The sequence below is a fragment of the Eulemur rufifrons genome, chromosome 15, assembly GCF_041146395.1.
Source record: "Eulemur rufifrons isolate Redbay chromosome 15, OSU_ERuf_1, whole genome shotgun sequence".
NCBI lineage: Eukaryota > Metazoa > Chordata > Mammalia > Primates > Lemuridae > Eulemur > Eulemur rufifrons.
The window spans coordinates 5414134-5429318 of NC_090997.1; the positions used below are offsets into that span (position 1 = coordinate 5414134).

Here is a 15185-nt window from a genome sequence, read left to right on the forward strand (position 1 = left end):
GCTGTCCCTGGACCTTAGCTTAGTTAATGTTTGTGGACAGAATGAATGAATAATTCTATTATAGTTGAGATGCCAAGCCCGGAGTAGAGCATCCTAACCATTGTGTCGTAGATGGCCTGTAGTTATGCCCAGATATTGATCCACTCAACCCTCAGGGCTGCCAAAGCCACAGCTGGTCACTCCTAGCTTCAAGCAGCAACATCTGCGGTGTGACATACAAATATCTTTCTTTCTGGGTGCCCTGACACAAAAACAGTTTGGGTAGCACCAGTTGAGGCAAGCAACTGGTAGCTCATGAGAATCAAATAGGCAGTCCAGATTCCAGGCCCAGGAAAGTTCTGTAGGTGGGTGGCAAAAGAGTCTAACCACTGAACTGAGAGCAGAGGCTGTGGGCTTCCTGCAGCTTGGCAAGCACAGGAGTCTGCAGCTGCAGTAGGCTCCACACGACGGTGAACATAGAGGAAGTCCTGCCGACAGGATCCTCCCGTGCTTCCCACCTTGCACGTGAGGACAGGGTGAGTCACTCTGGGAGGATTTGTGGAGAGCCCCCAGTCCCAGGTGCTAGCAAAACCACTTCGAACCAGAAACCGGACTGGAGCCCAGAGATTTGTGTAGGCAACAAATGTTGAACAGATAGTGGTAAGTACTGAAGTAGGTGAGCCCAGGGGTGTGAGTGCTGGGAAGAAGCAGTGCCCAGGGTTATGGGAATTTATAACAGGACCCAGCTGTGCCTGCCAGCTGGACTCTAAGGGTGATGAGAAGCTATTGAAGGGAAGTGGTATATTTAGATTTGTACTTTTTTTTTTTTAAGGTCACCCTGACAGCCTGTTAGAAAATGAATTTGGGCCGTGCGTGGTGGCCCATGTCTGTAATCCCAGCACTTTAGGAGGCCAAGGTGGGAGGATCACTGGGGCTAGGAGTTCAAGATCAGCCTGGGCAACACAGCAAGACCCTGTCTCTACAAAAAAATTTTTTTAATTTTCTGAATATGGTGACATGTGCCTGTAATCCTAGCTACTTGGGAGGCTGAGGCGAGAGGATTGCTTGAGCCCAGGAGTTGGAGGTTACAGTGGCCGTAATTGTGCCACTGTACTCTAGCCTGAGTGACAGAGTGATTGTCTCTTAAAAAAAAAAAAACACAATGAATTGGAAACAGATAAGAGTTTAGGCATAAGTTAAGAGGCTCTTACTGTAGTTGAGAGGTGAGAGGTGATACTTGCCTGAAATAGGTACCTGGACTTTTGAGGAAAAGGAGGACTCAAGGGTGACCCCACAGATTCTGGGTAGATAGAGGTATCATCCCTGGGATAGGAGATACAGGAAGTAGAACAGTTCTCGGGGTTAGGGGCATGTAGTGAGTTCTGCTGGGGACTCGTTCCATTTGTGATACCTGTGAGATGTTCTCTGAGGATGGTCAACAAGACAGGTGGATGGGTGGGTCCAAGTACAGGAGAGATGTTGGAGTGGGCTGTCAGCAGTGGGGCTGGCTGTCTGCCTTCAGCAGGGCTCCCTCCTGAGGGCAGCAAGTTTGAAAGTGGGTTTTGATCAGTGAGCTCTTACCGTGCAACCAATTTGACTGGCATGCTTCTCTTCTATGCTCAACTTGTAGAATTCTTAGACATGTATTATATATTTTGAACCCTTTTCATAAAAACCAGTATGGTTCACTACTTTGAAGAATTCATCTCTTTTTTTCTTCTTGGCTGGCTTCATTAACTCCTTCCCTGCATGTCCTTGCAGTAGGAGGAAGCTGGGCAACTCATAATGCGGTACTGTCCATTTTCTCAGATTTGTGACCCAGAAGGAAATCTGTTGGTGCTGGCCAGAAGCCAACTTCATGTCTCAGTACATGAGCAGCAGTTTGCCATGGAGAGCTTGGGGCTGCAGGCGGTGACCCTCAGTGATGGGACAACAGCCTACATCCAGCAAGCTGTCAAAGGTGAGTATTTTGGAGGACCTCAGGATCCCTCCCTGTATTTCAGCCTCTGGAAAGGAATGTCCCCGTCAGAGAGTCTCATTACCACCCTGCCTGCCTGCCTGCCTACCACCACAGCTTGCTCTGCATGAGAATCTCTTGTGGTGCTTGATGGAAAGGGACCTTGAAAATAAAATGCCATGTAGGCAAGCTAGAGAATGAGACTGCCCCACCTGTGGGAGCCAAGACCTCTCAAAGGCAGAATTCCTTTCATGTAGTGAGTAGTTCATAAATATTTCTGCAGCAGATGAACACAGTGCTAGTTATGACTTCCTGCTTTTCAAATATTCCCCATCCAGTTCCTCGGTGCTTTCCAGAAGCAATTCATTATCCTAATTCAAGCAAATTTAAGCACTCACACTATCTACTGAGCATCTGCCATGTACAAGATATTCTTCTAGGCTCAAAGGGGGACACCCAAGCATAGCTCTCATGCCTTAGTCCACACTAGGGGTTGCCAGAAATAAAAACACAGGGCGCACAGTTAGATTTGAATTGCAGATAAATGACGATTACTTTTGTAGTATGAGTATGTCCCAAATATTGCATGAGATAAGACATGTATAAACATGGGAGTAAATACTAAAAAATACTAAATAACACTAAGCACTAAAAAAAATTATCATTGATCTGGAATTCAGATTTACCTGGGCATCCTGTATTTAATCTGACAATCTTATCCCCACTCTCAAGGAACTTAAAATCAAGGTAGATGTGGCGTCAGAAGAGAGTGTTGTGGAGAGCAAGGCCTGCAGGCCAGGCACACTCCTCCTTTCTTGCCAGCATTCTCAGGCATGCCAGATGGCATTCTTGTCTTCCTTCGACAGCACTGGGCAAACACTGCCTCGTTCCTACTCTTTACTCACCTTTTCTAGAATCCGTGAGCATCACTGTTCTCATGACCGCATTGTCATTGCAACGTTGCCCTCCTTCGTTTGAACACATTGTCGGAATATATTTCCATTCCTAAGTTTACAGATAAGTTATTTATTGATTTCATTTTAAATTGTCCCTTTCCTGATGATGACTAAAGAGGCCCCTTAATCTCATCGGTAAGCTCTTTCCATATGTCAGTGTGTGGGGGTGCCTTCTGGGAAGATGTCTTGTCAAGAGCTGTTTGTGATGTGTGGGTTCTCACTGGCCTCATTCTCTTGAGAATGGAACTTCTGTAGAATACTTCTGAAGCCTAAAACCCTGTGTCTGCAGACTTCCCTTACCGGCCTTGCCCGCCTGGTGCTGTCTCACCAGAGGTACAGTGGGATGGGAGAACTTAGGAACTCCAGGTAGGCCTGTGTTTGCACCTTGGACCCATTTAGTTGCGCTGCCTCTGTCTTCCACTGCAAATTGACGGTTGCTTGAAAAGCAAGCGACCACACCTGGCCTGAGAAAGCCACTCTTTTCTTATATTTTCTTTCTTATGTCCGGGTCTCTTTGCCTCCCCCACATCCCCATTTTTATCTTTCTTTCCTCGCTCTTCCTGGCTCTGATCTCTGCATCCTCTGCACTGTTGCCGTGTGCACTTGCACGCGTGCATGAACGCACACACCTACAACAGATTCCCACCGCATGGGGCAGAGTCGTCCTTCAGAGACCAGGACCACACTGTCCTGGTGAGCGCCTCTGACGCTCTTCACTGAAGCACTTCCATCCCTGTCAGCAGGCAGCGCTGTCTGGGCCCAGCTTAGCTAGCGGGAAGCCCAAAAATTTTGTAAGACTTATCTGTAATTAGGATGAACATAAAATATATCATTCAAACCCCACACTTGGAGAGTGAAAGACTGTGTTATTAATAAACACACTGAAATGCGTGGTCACCTCTCTATAATGGGATACAAGGCCCCCATCAGTCAGCTGTTCTCCCCACCTGCCTCTGCCCATTGTAGTCTCTGGCCGTTAGAGGAAATAGTGGGTTAAACTTTTTCCTCAGATAACTCTTCTCAACATTTTGTGTCCTGTCTTGAAGCAGTGCCCACTCTGCTAGCAGTAGCTCTGCTGATGCTTTCAGAACCCCAAGTTCTGATGGCCTTGCCATTGGGCTACCAGTGCTCTCTGGGTGGGAGAGAAGAAAGTGGGTTCCTCTCCCCTCATCTCTGCTGCCTTTCTTACCTTTGCTTCTACCTTACCTGCCTTCAGCTGGGTGTAGGACTATTAGTTACTGACCCTAAAGAGACTCAGTTTGGGGATTCCCTAGAAGGGGAGCTGTCAGCAGAGACCTGGGCCGGAAGTCTGTACCTGAAGCTTCCAAAGAAAGAGACAAAGAAATCACTGGTGGCCGGGCGCGGTGGCTCACGCCTGTAATCCTAGCACTCTGGGAGGCCGAGGTGGGCGGATCGTTTGAGCTCAGGAGTTCGAGACCAGCCTGAGCAAGAGCGAGACCCCACCTCTACTAAAAATAGAAAGAAATTATATGGACAGCTAAAAATATATAGAGAAAAAATTAGCCGGGCATGGTGGCGCATGCCTGTAGTCCCAGCTACTCGGGAGGCTGAGACAGGAGGATCGCTTGAGCTCAGGAGTTTGAGGTTGCTGTGAGCTAGGCTGACGCCACGGCACTCACTCTAGCCTGGGCAACAGAGTGAGACTCTGTCTCAAAAAAAAAGAAAAGAAATCACTGGTTATTAACTCTTCAGTCTTCCTTTCTTTCTTCCGTTTCTCATTTCCTTCCTTCATTCCCTCTCTTAGACTCACTGGACACAGGACGGGGACATCTAATTTTAATTCCAAGAGCCTTTTAGAAGTGCTTTCCATTAAGAGAAAAGAAGGATAATTTCCTAAGATATTTGGAGTCTTGTTAATTTTTACATTGCTTGTTGTGTTGCCTTAGGTGAGTCAATTTTTTATTAGAGAATTGAAAGGAAAATATAAGAGCTCAGTGAAGGAAACATTACTCAGTGGAATAAGACCTAGATGGATACATAATAGTCCACATAACTCCTATTGCTTTACTTTCCATTTCTTCTAAAATGCAGATTGGGGCCAGGTGCGGTGGCTCACGCCTGTAATCACTACGCTTTGGGAAGCTGAGGCGGGAGGATCACTTGAGGCCAGGAATTCAAGACCAGCCTGGGCAACATAGCAAGACCCCATCTCTACAAAAAAATAAAAAAACAGCCAGTCATGGTGGCACACACCTGTAGCCCAGCTACTCGGGAGGCTGTTAATAAGCTAAATAAGCTGTCCAAGGTCACATAGCTGGTAAGAGGCAGAGCTGGAATTCAAACCCAGACAACTTGGCCTGGTTCCAGAGCCTGTTGCTTTTAACCACTGTGCTGTACTGCCTGCCTTCTCAGGGGCTGCAGGTCTTGGCACACTGCCACAGTGAGAGACTAGGGAATGTATTTTGATTTTGTTAGTTCGAGTTATATCTGGATTTTGACTCCCTGGGGCCTTTCTAGGTTTCAGGGCAGCCTTTGTTCTCCATTTAATTCCATTTCAGCAGCTTAATGTTAGGCTGGAAGTCCCCACTTTGTTGGGTGTGGGTAGAATAATAAATGGAGTTGCTCCTCCTTTGAGTGACTAGAAGGGAATCTGTTGGGAAATGTGGGGTTCCTGCAAGGCAGGGTGTCTTCACCCTCAGTGCTTCGAGGCCCACAGCTCACAGACTAGTGCCCAGAGACTCACATAGGCCTCTGCTAAAAACAGGCAAGTGTCTCTTAGTTGTCTTCTGGGCCTGACCTGTTTCTCTCCATATCCACCTCACAGGAGAGAAGCTACTTGAAGGGCAAGTGATCCAGCTTGAGGACGGGACCACCGCATACATTCACCAAGTGACAGTGCAGAAAGGTGAGGGCACCCTGCCACACCCATCTGTGGAGAGAAGCCTGGCAGCCCCTACCGAGGGAGCCCTTTATGACACTGAGCTCCAGAGAAAAGCAGGCCTTGCTCTCATTACAGAATCTCTCTCCTTTGAGGATGGACAACCTGTGCAACTGGAAGATGGCAGCGTGGCCTACATACACCACACACCGAAAGGTGGGATCACCGTCGTCACGACTGGTGGGGCAGGATGGGAGGCAGAATTGGCAGAGGTTGGGGGATAGAGTGTTATACTGTGAGGCTCACGGTATAGACATGGGACCTAGGGCACACATATGCTCGCCTGGATTAGCTGCCTCACCCACCTTCCCTAGTGCAGACTGCAGAAGCACCTGTTTCTGCCACCAGGTACTGACCTTGGGGGTCAGTACCATACCATGGACCTTGATGGTGGCTTTGGCTCCAGCACAACCACAAAATCTTAGGGCTTTAAAAAGGACTCAGGGCTTTCATCCAAGATGAGGAGAAAAAACTTACTAACATTTAAGAATGAAGCTCCAGGCCGGGCGCGGTGGCTCACGCCTGTAATCCTAGCACTCTGGGAGGCCGAGGCGGGTGGATCGCTCGAGGTCAGGAGTTCGAGACCAGCCTGAGCAAGAATGAGACCCCGTCTCTACTAAAAATAGAAAGAAATTATCTGGCCAACTAAAATATATATATACAAAAAAAAAAAAAAATTAGCCGGGCATGGTGGCACATGCCTGTAGTCCCAGCTACTCGGGAGACTGAGGCAGTAGGATCGCTTAAGCCCAGGAGTCTGAGGTTGCTGTGAGCTAGACTGACGCCACGGCACTCACTCTAGCCCGGGCAACAGAGCGAGACTCTGTCTCAAAAAAAAAAAAAAGAATGAAGCTCCTGAGGTGCTGAAGAGTAGTGATTTATTCCTTCTGCAAGTAGTTTCTTGAGTGACTACTGCAGGCTAGGCATTGCGCCAGGTGTGGAGTATATGAGAGAGAACAGCGTCAGACACAGTCCCTGCTCTCCTGGAGTTTAGTGGGGGAAATGGAAGTGAAACATGCTGATGATTACAAACAGGGATCAGGCCCAGGGAGGGCTTCTCTGAGGAAGTGGTGCTTGAGCTGAGAGGTGAGGAATGAGGTGGACTTACCCAGGGGAAGAAGGATGGCAGGGAGAGTTCAGTACTCCAGACAGAAGGAACAGCATGTGCAGGCCTAGAGCTGGGGAGAAGAAAGAATAACATGTACAAGGAGCTGTTAGAAGCTAGAGCACTAGGAGTGAGGGCAGAATGGCCAAGAAGAAGCCAAAGAGAGAAAGTTGGGGCCGGTGTGCTTGGGGCTTGAGTGTCAGGATGAGGATTTTAGTTTTTATCCTAAGACCAGTGTTAGAGCTGTTTAGGCAGTTAGGTGACACGATCACATTTGTGTCTTGCAAAGATCCCTCTGGATGCTGTGCTGCCTGGAGGGAACTAGAGGGCGTGAGGGGTAACAGGTCAGGAGGCTCTTGTGGTCATCAAGGCCAAGATGAGATGGGCCCCTGTTGGGTCCTCAGAGAGCTTGTGAGTTCCCAGCCAGTGCACCATGGGAGAGGCAGCTCCAGAAGGAGGGCCAGAAGAGTGAATCACCAAGGTGTAGCTGGGCGTGGTGGCACCTATAGTCCCAGCTACTTGGGAGGCTGAGACAAGGAGGATGGCTTGAGCTCAGGAGTCTGAGGCCAGCCTGGGCAACATAGTGAGACCCCCATCACTTAAAGTGAATCACCAAGTGAGGGGCCAGGAGAAACTGGATGCTGAAACCCTTCTTGGCGTATGTACCTCTCATTAACTTAAAGACAGGGTCCCGGCTGTATCTCTTCCCCTTGTGTGGCATCGAAGCTAACCACATGTTCCCTCTAGAGGGCTATGACCCCAGCGCTCTGGAAGCTGTCCAGCTGGAAGACGGCTCCACTGCCTACATTCACCACCCTGTGGCTGTGCCATCGGACAGCACCATCCTGGCTGTGCAGACAGAGGTGGGCTTGGAGGACCTGGCAGCAGAGGATGAGGAGGGCTTCAGTGCAGACACAGTGGTGGCCCTGGAGCAATATGCCAGCAAGGTGAGCACGCAGAGCCTGATGATCTCTGTCTTGACGGTGGGGCGTTGCCTGACTGCCTCTTGTCCTGCCAGAACTTCACCTCTCTAAAGGACAAGGGCAGCCCTGTGCTTGGGCACCGCCTGGGCCACTGCCTTTGCCCCTCCACCTCAGCTCCCCCGACCCCTCTGTCACACATCGTTGTCCAGGGTGTGCATCACAGCCTGGCTGGGGCCACCGCCCGCTGTTTACACTTGTTTATGCTGTCTCTGCAGGGGGGAGGCTGCTGCAAGAAACAGTGACATCCTTATGGTGGGAAGTTAGGTCCGGCTTTACTTTGGCTGCTGTAGTAATACCCTGTGCTATCCAGAAAGCCCTTGCCTGTGACTTTTATTAGTTTTCTAGGCCACTAAGGTCAGATTCTCTTGTATTTATTTCATCTCTGTGACCCGTTTAGTCATTAGGGAAAATAACCTCAGCAGGCAATGACAAGCGCATATGCAACAGAGCAGCTGGGATTCTTGGAGGATGCGGCCCACACAGTAGCTCAGCTGATCAGGAGAAGGGTTCTGGCTCTCCACACGTCAGTCAGTCCAGCCTCTCTCTGCTGGAACTGTGGTCCTGCCAGTGAGGGGCACAGGTACAGAGACCCATGAGCTTTCCAAATCAGGTGCTCCCTCCGTGGGCTGGGCTGCAGAGCCTCAGGGTGGATGTGGCAGAGCTTCCTGGAGCACCAGTTTACCCAGAGATCGGGGGAGTTGTTTTTATAAGGAAACTGTGTGGCTGTGTGGTAGCGGAGAAGAGGAAATCCTCATGTATTTCAAAATAAAGTAAAATAAAGCTATGCCCACTCCCACCCCTATTCCTGAAGGTATATTTTAAAGACCAAATTTGAGACTTGTTGCTGATGGAAAGAGAACCAGGTTTTATTTAAATCATGAGCCCTGAGATCTGTGCTGGCTCTGCTACTGCCCAGCCCAAACTTGGGTGAGTCCCTCCCCTCCCAGGCCTCAGCTGTTCCTCTCAATATGAAAAGAGACCAGATGATCTCAGAGGCCACTTCCAGCCCTGATGTTCCGTCCCTCCTTCCCTTGATGACCCCGGAGCTAGTGAGACATGGGAGCGAAATGCAAGTGCTCACATGGGTCGTGACCCTCCCCTCTACCCGCCAGCTTCTTAAGTATCCATGAAGCTTTGTCAGCTGTTTGACCCCCTGGCTTGGAGCCTGACTAGACAGACTTGCCATGAGTTTGGTCTCAACCCTTTATCCCCCACTCACTTGACTCTGGAGTTCAATTTCAGGAGCTCCTAGAAAGACCAATGTGATCCTGAAGCATTCCAGAAAAAAAAGACTAAGGGACAGTCCCACCAGGACCCTTCCCAGGAAGCAGAAGAGCAGTAAGGGCCTTGTGTGGCCAGGAGCTGGTGTGAGACAGGTGGCTCTAGCAGAGTCCCAGGAGAGGAGATGAAAGGGGAGGACTTGACAGCTGGGTGCTGTCCTTAGAGCTGAGACTTCTGGTGGGGACTGCAGTCCCCTCCCCTGTGTGCTTCTGGTTGTGGCCACCTCACCCTGGGCCTTATGCCCTGCCAGGTCAACCCAGGTGAGGAAGCCCCCTTGTTAATGCCCCTTCTGAGCACAGGTTTCCCACTGGGAGGAAGAAGCCTCCCATCAGAGGACGGAGGAGTCAAGAGTCGCAGCCTCCTAGGTGCGTGTGGTTGAAAGGAGGGTCTGGCACTCAGCCCAGTTCAAGTACAGCCTTTCAGACAGCCTCTCCCTCCACCCTGCCTATCTGTCTAGGAAATAGCCTTTCTTCAATAGCTGCCATAGCCCCTATGACCTTTAGTCTTCCCTCTGTCCATCAGAGATGGGTGGTGACGCCGCATGCCAGCCCTGTTTCTTCTGCAGTGTGCCCCACAGCTGTCCCCTGTCTGTCTGGAATGTCCTTCTACCATAGAGGCCCCTGACAGGCTTAACCTTGTCTATTGGGTCTTAAGCTGCCAGGTGAGCCCTGTGTCCCACCCTTCCCATCCCCTCATTGAGGAGAAAACATGTAGGGACCCCAACATTTTCCGCCAGGTTCTGCATGACAGCCAGACTCCCCATAATGGCAAGGGGCAGCAGGTTGGAGACAGAGCATTCCGCTGTGGCTACAAGGGCTGTGGGCGTCTCTATACCACTGCTCATCACTTAAAGGTAAGGTTGCTGGCAGACAGCTTTCAGCTCTGCCATCTTCCCTTCCAGACTGTAATTCTGCCTTTCCACTTTGATTGGAACTGGTCCCCGCCCTGAGGTTGCTGGAGGGAAGAGATGAGTGTACAGAAATGTCAGCACAGGGGGCTATGGCACATGTAAATGGTGCGAGAGGGAAGAGGATCAGGGCTCTAAAGAAAACCAGAGAGTCCAGTCATACCCTTGTTCCTCTGAATTGTGTGATTGCTTGTCCTCACAGGTGCATGAACGAGCTCACACAGGTGACCGTCCGTACAGGTGTGACTTCCCCAGCTGTGGAAAGGCCTTTGCCACAGGTAACCTACCTGGATGGAGACCAAAGGCGGACCACTTTCAGCTGAGGGCAGAGGGTTCTAGATCTGCTCTGGGCTCCCTGAAGGGAACCCAACACCGGGGTGCCTTCCTGGAGAAACTACCACAGAGTGCTCTGACTTGCAGGGTGCTCTCTCTGGAGCAAGCCCTGCTGCAGCCGTGAAAGGCAGCATGGTCCAGGCCAACAGCCCAAGCCTGGAGGGCTGGGGGAGAGACCCTGCCTCTGGTGTTAGTTCTGATGCCAGCCCGCTGTGGGCCATTGCATCTCACTGGCCTCATCGTCCTCTCTGTGAAAACAAGGATCTTTAGCCACCAGTTCTTCACGTTTCCTCTCATGCTCATATTCTAGAATGGCTCCAGCTGCCCCTGGAGAGGGAAGAAGGGCAGAATGGGCTTTTCTAGTCCCTCTTTAATCTGCCCAGGCAGGGGTGGGACAGAGGCAGGCACAGGCTTCTTGAGCCAAAAAGCCCTGGAGCCTCCCAGAGCACACCTTCAGATGGACAGCCTCTGCGCCAGGTGGCTGGCGGAGGATGAGGCCCCACTGGGTGCTCTTCTCACCCCTCCCTGCCACATGTGGACAGGCTATGGGCTGAAGAGCCACGTTCGCACCCACACTGGTGAGAAACCGTACAAGTGCCCAGAGGAGCTGTGCAGCAAGGCCTTCAAGACCTCAGGAGACCTGCAGAAGCACGTCCGTACCCACACCGGTATGCTGGGCCTTGCCCGCTCCCACCCCGTTCCCTGGGCAAAGGGGACTCAACTCACCTTTCAGACTTAGACCTGGAGCCCGGTGTCATCCCCTTCCTGCACCACCCCTCACACCCCCCTATTCGCACAGGTGAACGCCCCTTCCGATGCCCCTTTGAGGGCTGTGGCCGCTCCTTCACCACGTCTAACATCCGCAAGGTACACGTGCGCACCCACACGGGCGAGCGGCCCTACACCTGCCCGGAGCCCCACTGTGGCCGCGGCTTCACCAGCGCTACCAACTACAAGAATCACGTGCGCATCCACACAGGTGGGCCAGCTGGGGGACGAGGTCCACCCCCCGAGGCCCCAGCCCCTCTACTGTAGGCTTCTGATCTAAGACACGTTCTCAACTCCCAGCCCAGAGCCCTTCCCTGCCAGCCGTTCCAGGCTGGTCTGGGGTGGGGTATCCCTAGAACCGCCATTTCACTTGCAGTGAGCTGTTGCACATTTCCAGTTAGGTACAATCTGACGGGTACTGCCAGCCCTCTCTGGGGTCCCTCGGCTCCTTACCACCTTCCTGCACCCACCCTGAATTCCTCCACTCCGGCTGAGCTCCCAAACAGAGGCCAGGGTCAGGATGATGGGGAGAAGGCAGAGTGAAATGGGGCCCTCCCCTCCTCACCCATCCACGGCCCATGTGGCTCCTGTGCATCCTCCCCTCCCCAGTGCTACTCCTTCGTCAGCCGTCTGTGTCTTCTTAGCCATGTGCGTCCCCTCTCTCTCCCGTCACTCCTGACACCTCATCACCCCTGTCTCCTGCCTCTGCTGTTGGCCACTCTCAGTGCTCCCTCCCGCAGCCTTGCTAGCCCCCAGTGCCCCCACCAGCCAATTCACTGTCCCCAGCCTCGCCCCATCCCACTTTTCCCTCCACCTTGTCCCTGGGCTCAGTGGTTCCACACCCACGTGCTCTCTGTGTCCCACTGGCCATCTCCTCCAACTCTGTCCTTTCAGAGTCTTGGTTTGCAGTCCTTCTCCCGCCTGCTGGCTCTCCCTTTACCGGCCCTGTCCCCGGCCCCTGTCCCCTTAGTTTTCCCCTTGCCAGCCCCAGTTCCCACCCCCCTCACAGCCCAGTGTCCCCAGGGGAGAAGCCATACGTTTGCACGGTGCCAGGCTGTGGGAAGCGCTTCACCGAGTACTCGAGCCTGTACAAGCACCACGTGGTGCACACGCACTGCAAGCCCTATACCTGCAGCACCTGTGGCAAGACCTACCGGCAGACCTCCACCCTGGCCATGCACAAGCGCAGCGCCCACGGCGAGCTGGAGGCCACAGAGGAGAGCGAGCAGGCCCTCTATGAGCAGCAGCAGCTTGAGGGTGAGGGGAGTGGGCAGGGGCTAAGAACGGGACAAGCCAGGCCTCCCATGGCATCCAGTGGCAGGTGTCAGCCTGGGCTCTCCTCTCCCAGCTGCCTCTGCTGCCGAGGAGAGCCCGCCACCCAAGCGACCCCGCATTGCTTACCTTTCGGAGGTGAAGGAAGAGGGTGATGACATCCCAGCCCAAGTGGCCATGGTGACCGAGGAGGATGGGGCCCCCCAGGTGGCTCTGATCACTCAGGATGGTGCCCAGCAGGTACAGGCCCTGGAGGGCAGGGGTGGGGCCAGCCACTCTGGCTAGCACCCTCTCCACTCTCTGAGAGCTCTGGGTAGCCCTGAACTTCGGACAGCCGCACCTCCACCCAGTTTCCAGTTTAAGCTTTATGAACCTCACAGAGCTGAGGCTGAGGGGACCACATCTTGTAACACAGCTCCTCCTCTTCCTCATGTTTCCAGCTCAGTCTCTGGGACTTCTGGGGCACAGTTAGTAGTTTCTCTCTTTACTTGGAAGCTGATAGGTCCTGATCATCTGAATGAGACACTAGGATGTCCTTCTTAAGAGAAGCATGTTGGTATAGGGGCTAGAGCATGGTGTGGGGTTTAGAAGCCTGGGGTCTTGTCCCACCAGTGTACCAGCCAGCTGTATAACCTGACCCTTGTCAGCACCCTCACTGTGAAATTCACCTGTGCCTTCTAGAGTTGTCATGAGGACGACATTAGGTGGAGACCTAGAATTGCACACAACAGGGCCCAGAGGCAAAGTGGTGACAAATAGAAGTGGTTGGCCAAATTCTTCTAGTGTAGCCACTCATAGCAACCTTGGACCCGTTCTGTTTGCTTGTCCCCGCACCCGTTCCACTCTTACGACACTTCTGGCTTACCAGTAAGCCACCTTTGTCTGGGAGAGCAGATACGTCCTCCTTAGGGGCTTTCAGACAACCCTCCAGTGACACTGCCAGCTCATCTTCTCCTTTCCTGTTGGCAGGTCAGCCTGTCGCCGGAAGACCTGCAGGCCCTGGGGAGTGCCATCAGTATGGTGACCCAGCATGGCAGTACCACCCTCACCATCCCCAGTCATGAAGACGACCTGGCCACCTCTGGTGCACACACGGTCACCATGGTCAGCGCCGATGGCACCCAGACGCAGCCCGTATGACCAGGCAGTTTGCTCGGGGTTTCTTGTTCTCTTGTCATTCCTGTATGTGGGGTGGTCACTAAAGTGCAGGTTTAACTAGTCAAAGCCTTCTTACAAGACAAAGATTCCCCACAAAAGATTCCCCACAGCTCCTCTGGGCCGTGATTAAAAGCATTTGACTGCAAGTCAAGAGACACTTTCTACATCTCAGTCTACCTCTGATTTGCTTTGTGGCCTTAGGCAAGTCACTTTTCCATGGACTTCAGTCCATTTTCAAATGAGGGGATTAAATTATCTCTGAGGGTTTTTTACAGCTCTGTCCTTCTGTTACTCAAAATCCCTAAATTAAATTGGGCTCTAAGTTAGAGAAAAACCGAACCTCACTCAGCTCTGAGCCCCAGGCTAATTAATCTGACCCTTGTGGTTTTATCCATTCCCTTCGGAGTAGTTCCCAGTCACCTTGCTTGAAGGGATCTTATTTCATCTGGGGGGAGGGAGAGTACTGCAGGTGGGCTGAAAGACCTCATTCTGTTTTTCAGGTCACAATCATTACCTCTGGGGCTGTGGTAGCTGAGGACTCAAGTGTAGCGTCCCTTCATCATCAGCAGGTGGCGTTGTTGGCCACAGCCAATGGCACGCACATCGCGGTGCAGGTGGGTAGAGGTCTGGAGGAGAGGGGACCCCACCCCAGAGAAGGGAACGAGTGGGGAGGGGAATCAGGTGGGGATCTGGAAGAGAGGGGCGGCATCTGGCTCAGAAAGAGCCCCTTTCAGAAGCCCGTTTCAGCCTACATCCATGTCCAGGCCCTTTCTTGGCTGAGGCAGAATGATGAAGCCCCTTCGAGCCTTCAGTGTAACTCTGATGGCAGTCTACCTGTGGTCCAAGCCCTTCACCTCATTGTGTCTCTGTGTCTTCATCTGGGAAATACGGAGGCTGAAGTAGGTGATCACGAAGGACCTCTCCAGCCAGCCATTTTCCTGTGAGCAAGCAGGTCTCTCTGAGCCTGGCCCGTTCCATGGCTCCCTGGCCATGCCTAGCCTGCTAAATACTCTGTCAGTAGATTTCCTGTTTATTGGAGCCCTACTAAGTGCTCAGCATGTGGCACTGGAAAGATGGAGGAGATTCAAAAAAGTAGGCCACATCCTACTAACGCTAGACTCTATGAGGAAGGGTCTCACTCTCTCCTTCCTTCTACATCCTCTTCCCCACAGCTGGAGGAGCAGCAGACCTTAGAGGAAGCCATCAGTGTGGCCACCGCTGCCATGCAGCAAGGGGCCGTGACCCTGAAGACAACAGTGTCGGAGAGTGGCTGCTGAGCGCAAGCGAGGCTGGGTCCTACACCATGTTAGAGGAGGTGCCATGCTACACAGGCATTCTTGCCTCCAAGGGCCCAGGCTGTGGCTGACACACACGGAAGGTGGCCACACAGGTCTCTAGGGCAAGAAGGCGGCAGGAAAATGGCCTAACTGATGGGGGCCCTGCCCAAGAGGAGGGCCAGGTGGCCAAAATTGGGGAGCATGTCATCCTGGGCAGCTGAGGAGAACGAGCCTGATCACTGGGTTGCACTGGGGTACCCTCCCCTCAAAATCAGTGGGGTGTCCACTCCCCTTCTCAGGTGGAAATCGG

General features: G+C 52.3%; 1 protein-coding gene across 1 annotated transcript in view; it reads left to right on the top strand.

Annotated features, from left to right (window-relative positions):
* ZNF76 (zinc finger protein 76) overlaps positions 1-14949 on the top strand; it is a 31594-nt gene extending 16645 nt beyond the window's left edge. The window contains exons 2-14 of the mRNA XM_069489118.1: positions 1789-1939; positions 5678-5758; positions 5870-5947; positions 7644-7843; positions 9897-10013; positions 10270-10345; positions 10943-11068; positions 11200-11379; positions 12192-12425; positions 12517-12680; positions 13410-13574; positions 14099-14212; positions 14771-14949. Of these exons, the coding sequence (XP_069345219.1) occupies positions 1867-1939; positions 5678-5758; positions 5870-5947; positions 7644-7843; positions 9897-10013; positions 10270-10345; positions 10943-11068; positions 11200-11379; positions 12192-12425; positions 12517-12680; positions 13410-13574; positions 14099-14212; positions 14771-14875 (1713 nt within the window). The 5' untranslated portion in view covers positions 1789-1866 and the 3' untranslated portion in view covers positions 14876-14949. The remainder of the gene's footprint in view (positions 1-1788; positions 1940-5677; positions 5759-5869; positions 5948-7643; positions 7844-9896; positions 10014-10269; positions 10346-10942; positions 11069-11199; positions 11380-12191; positions 12426-12516; positions 12681-13409; positions 13575-14098; positions 14213-14770) is intronic.
* Positions 14950-15185: the final 236 nt, after the last annotated feature.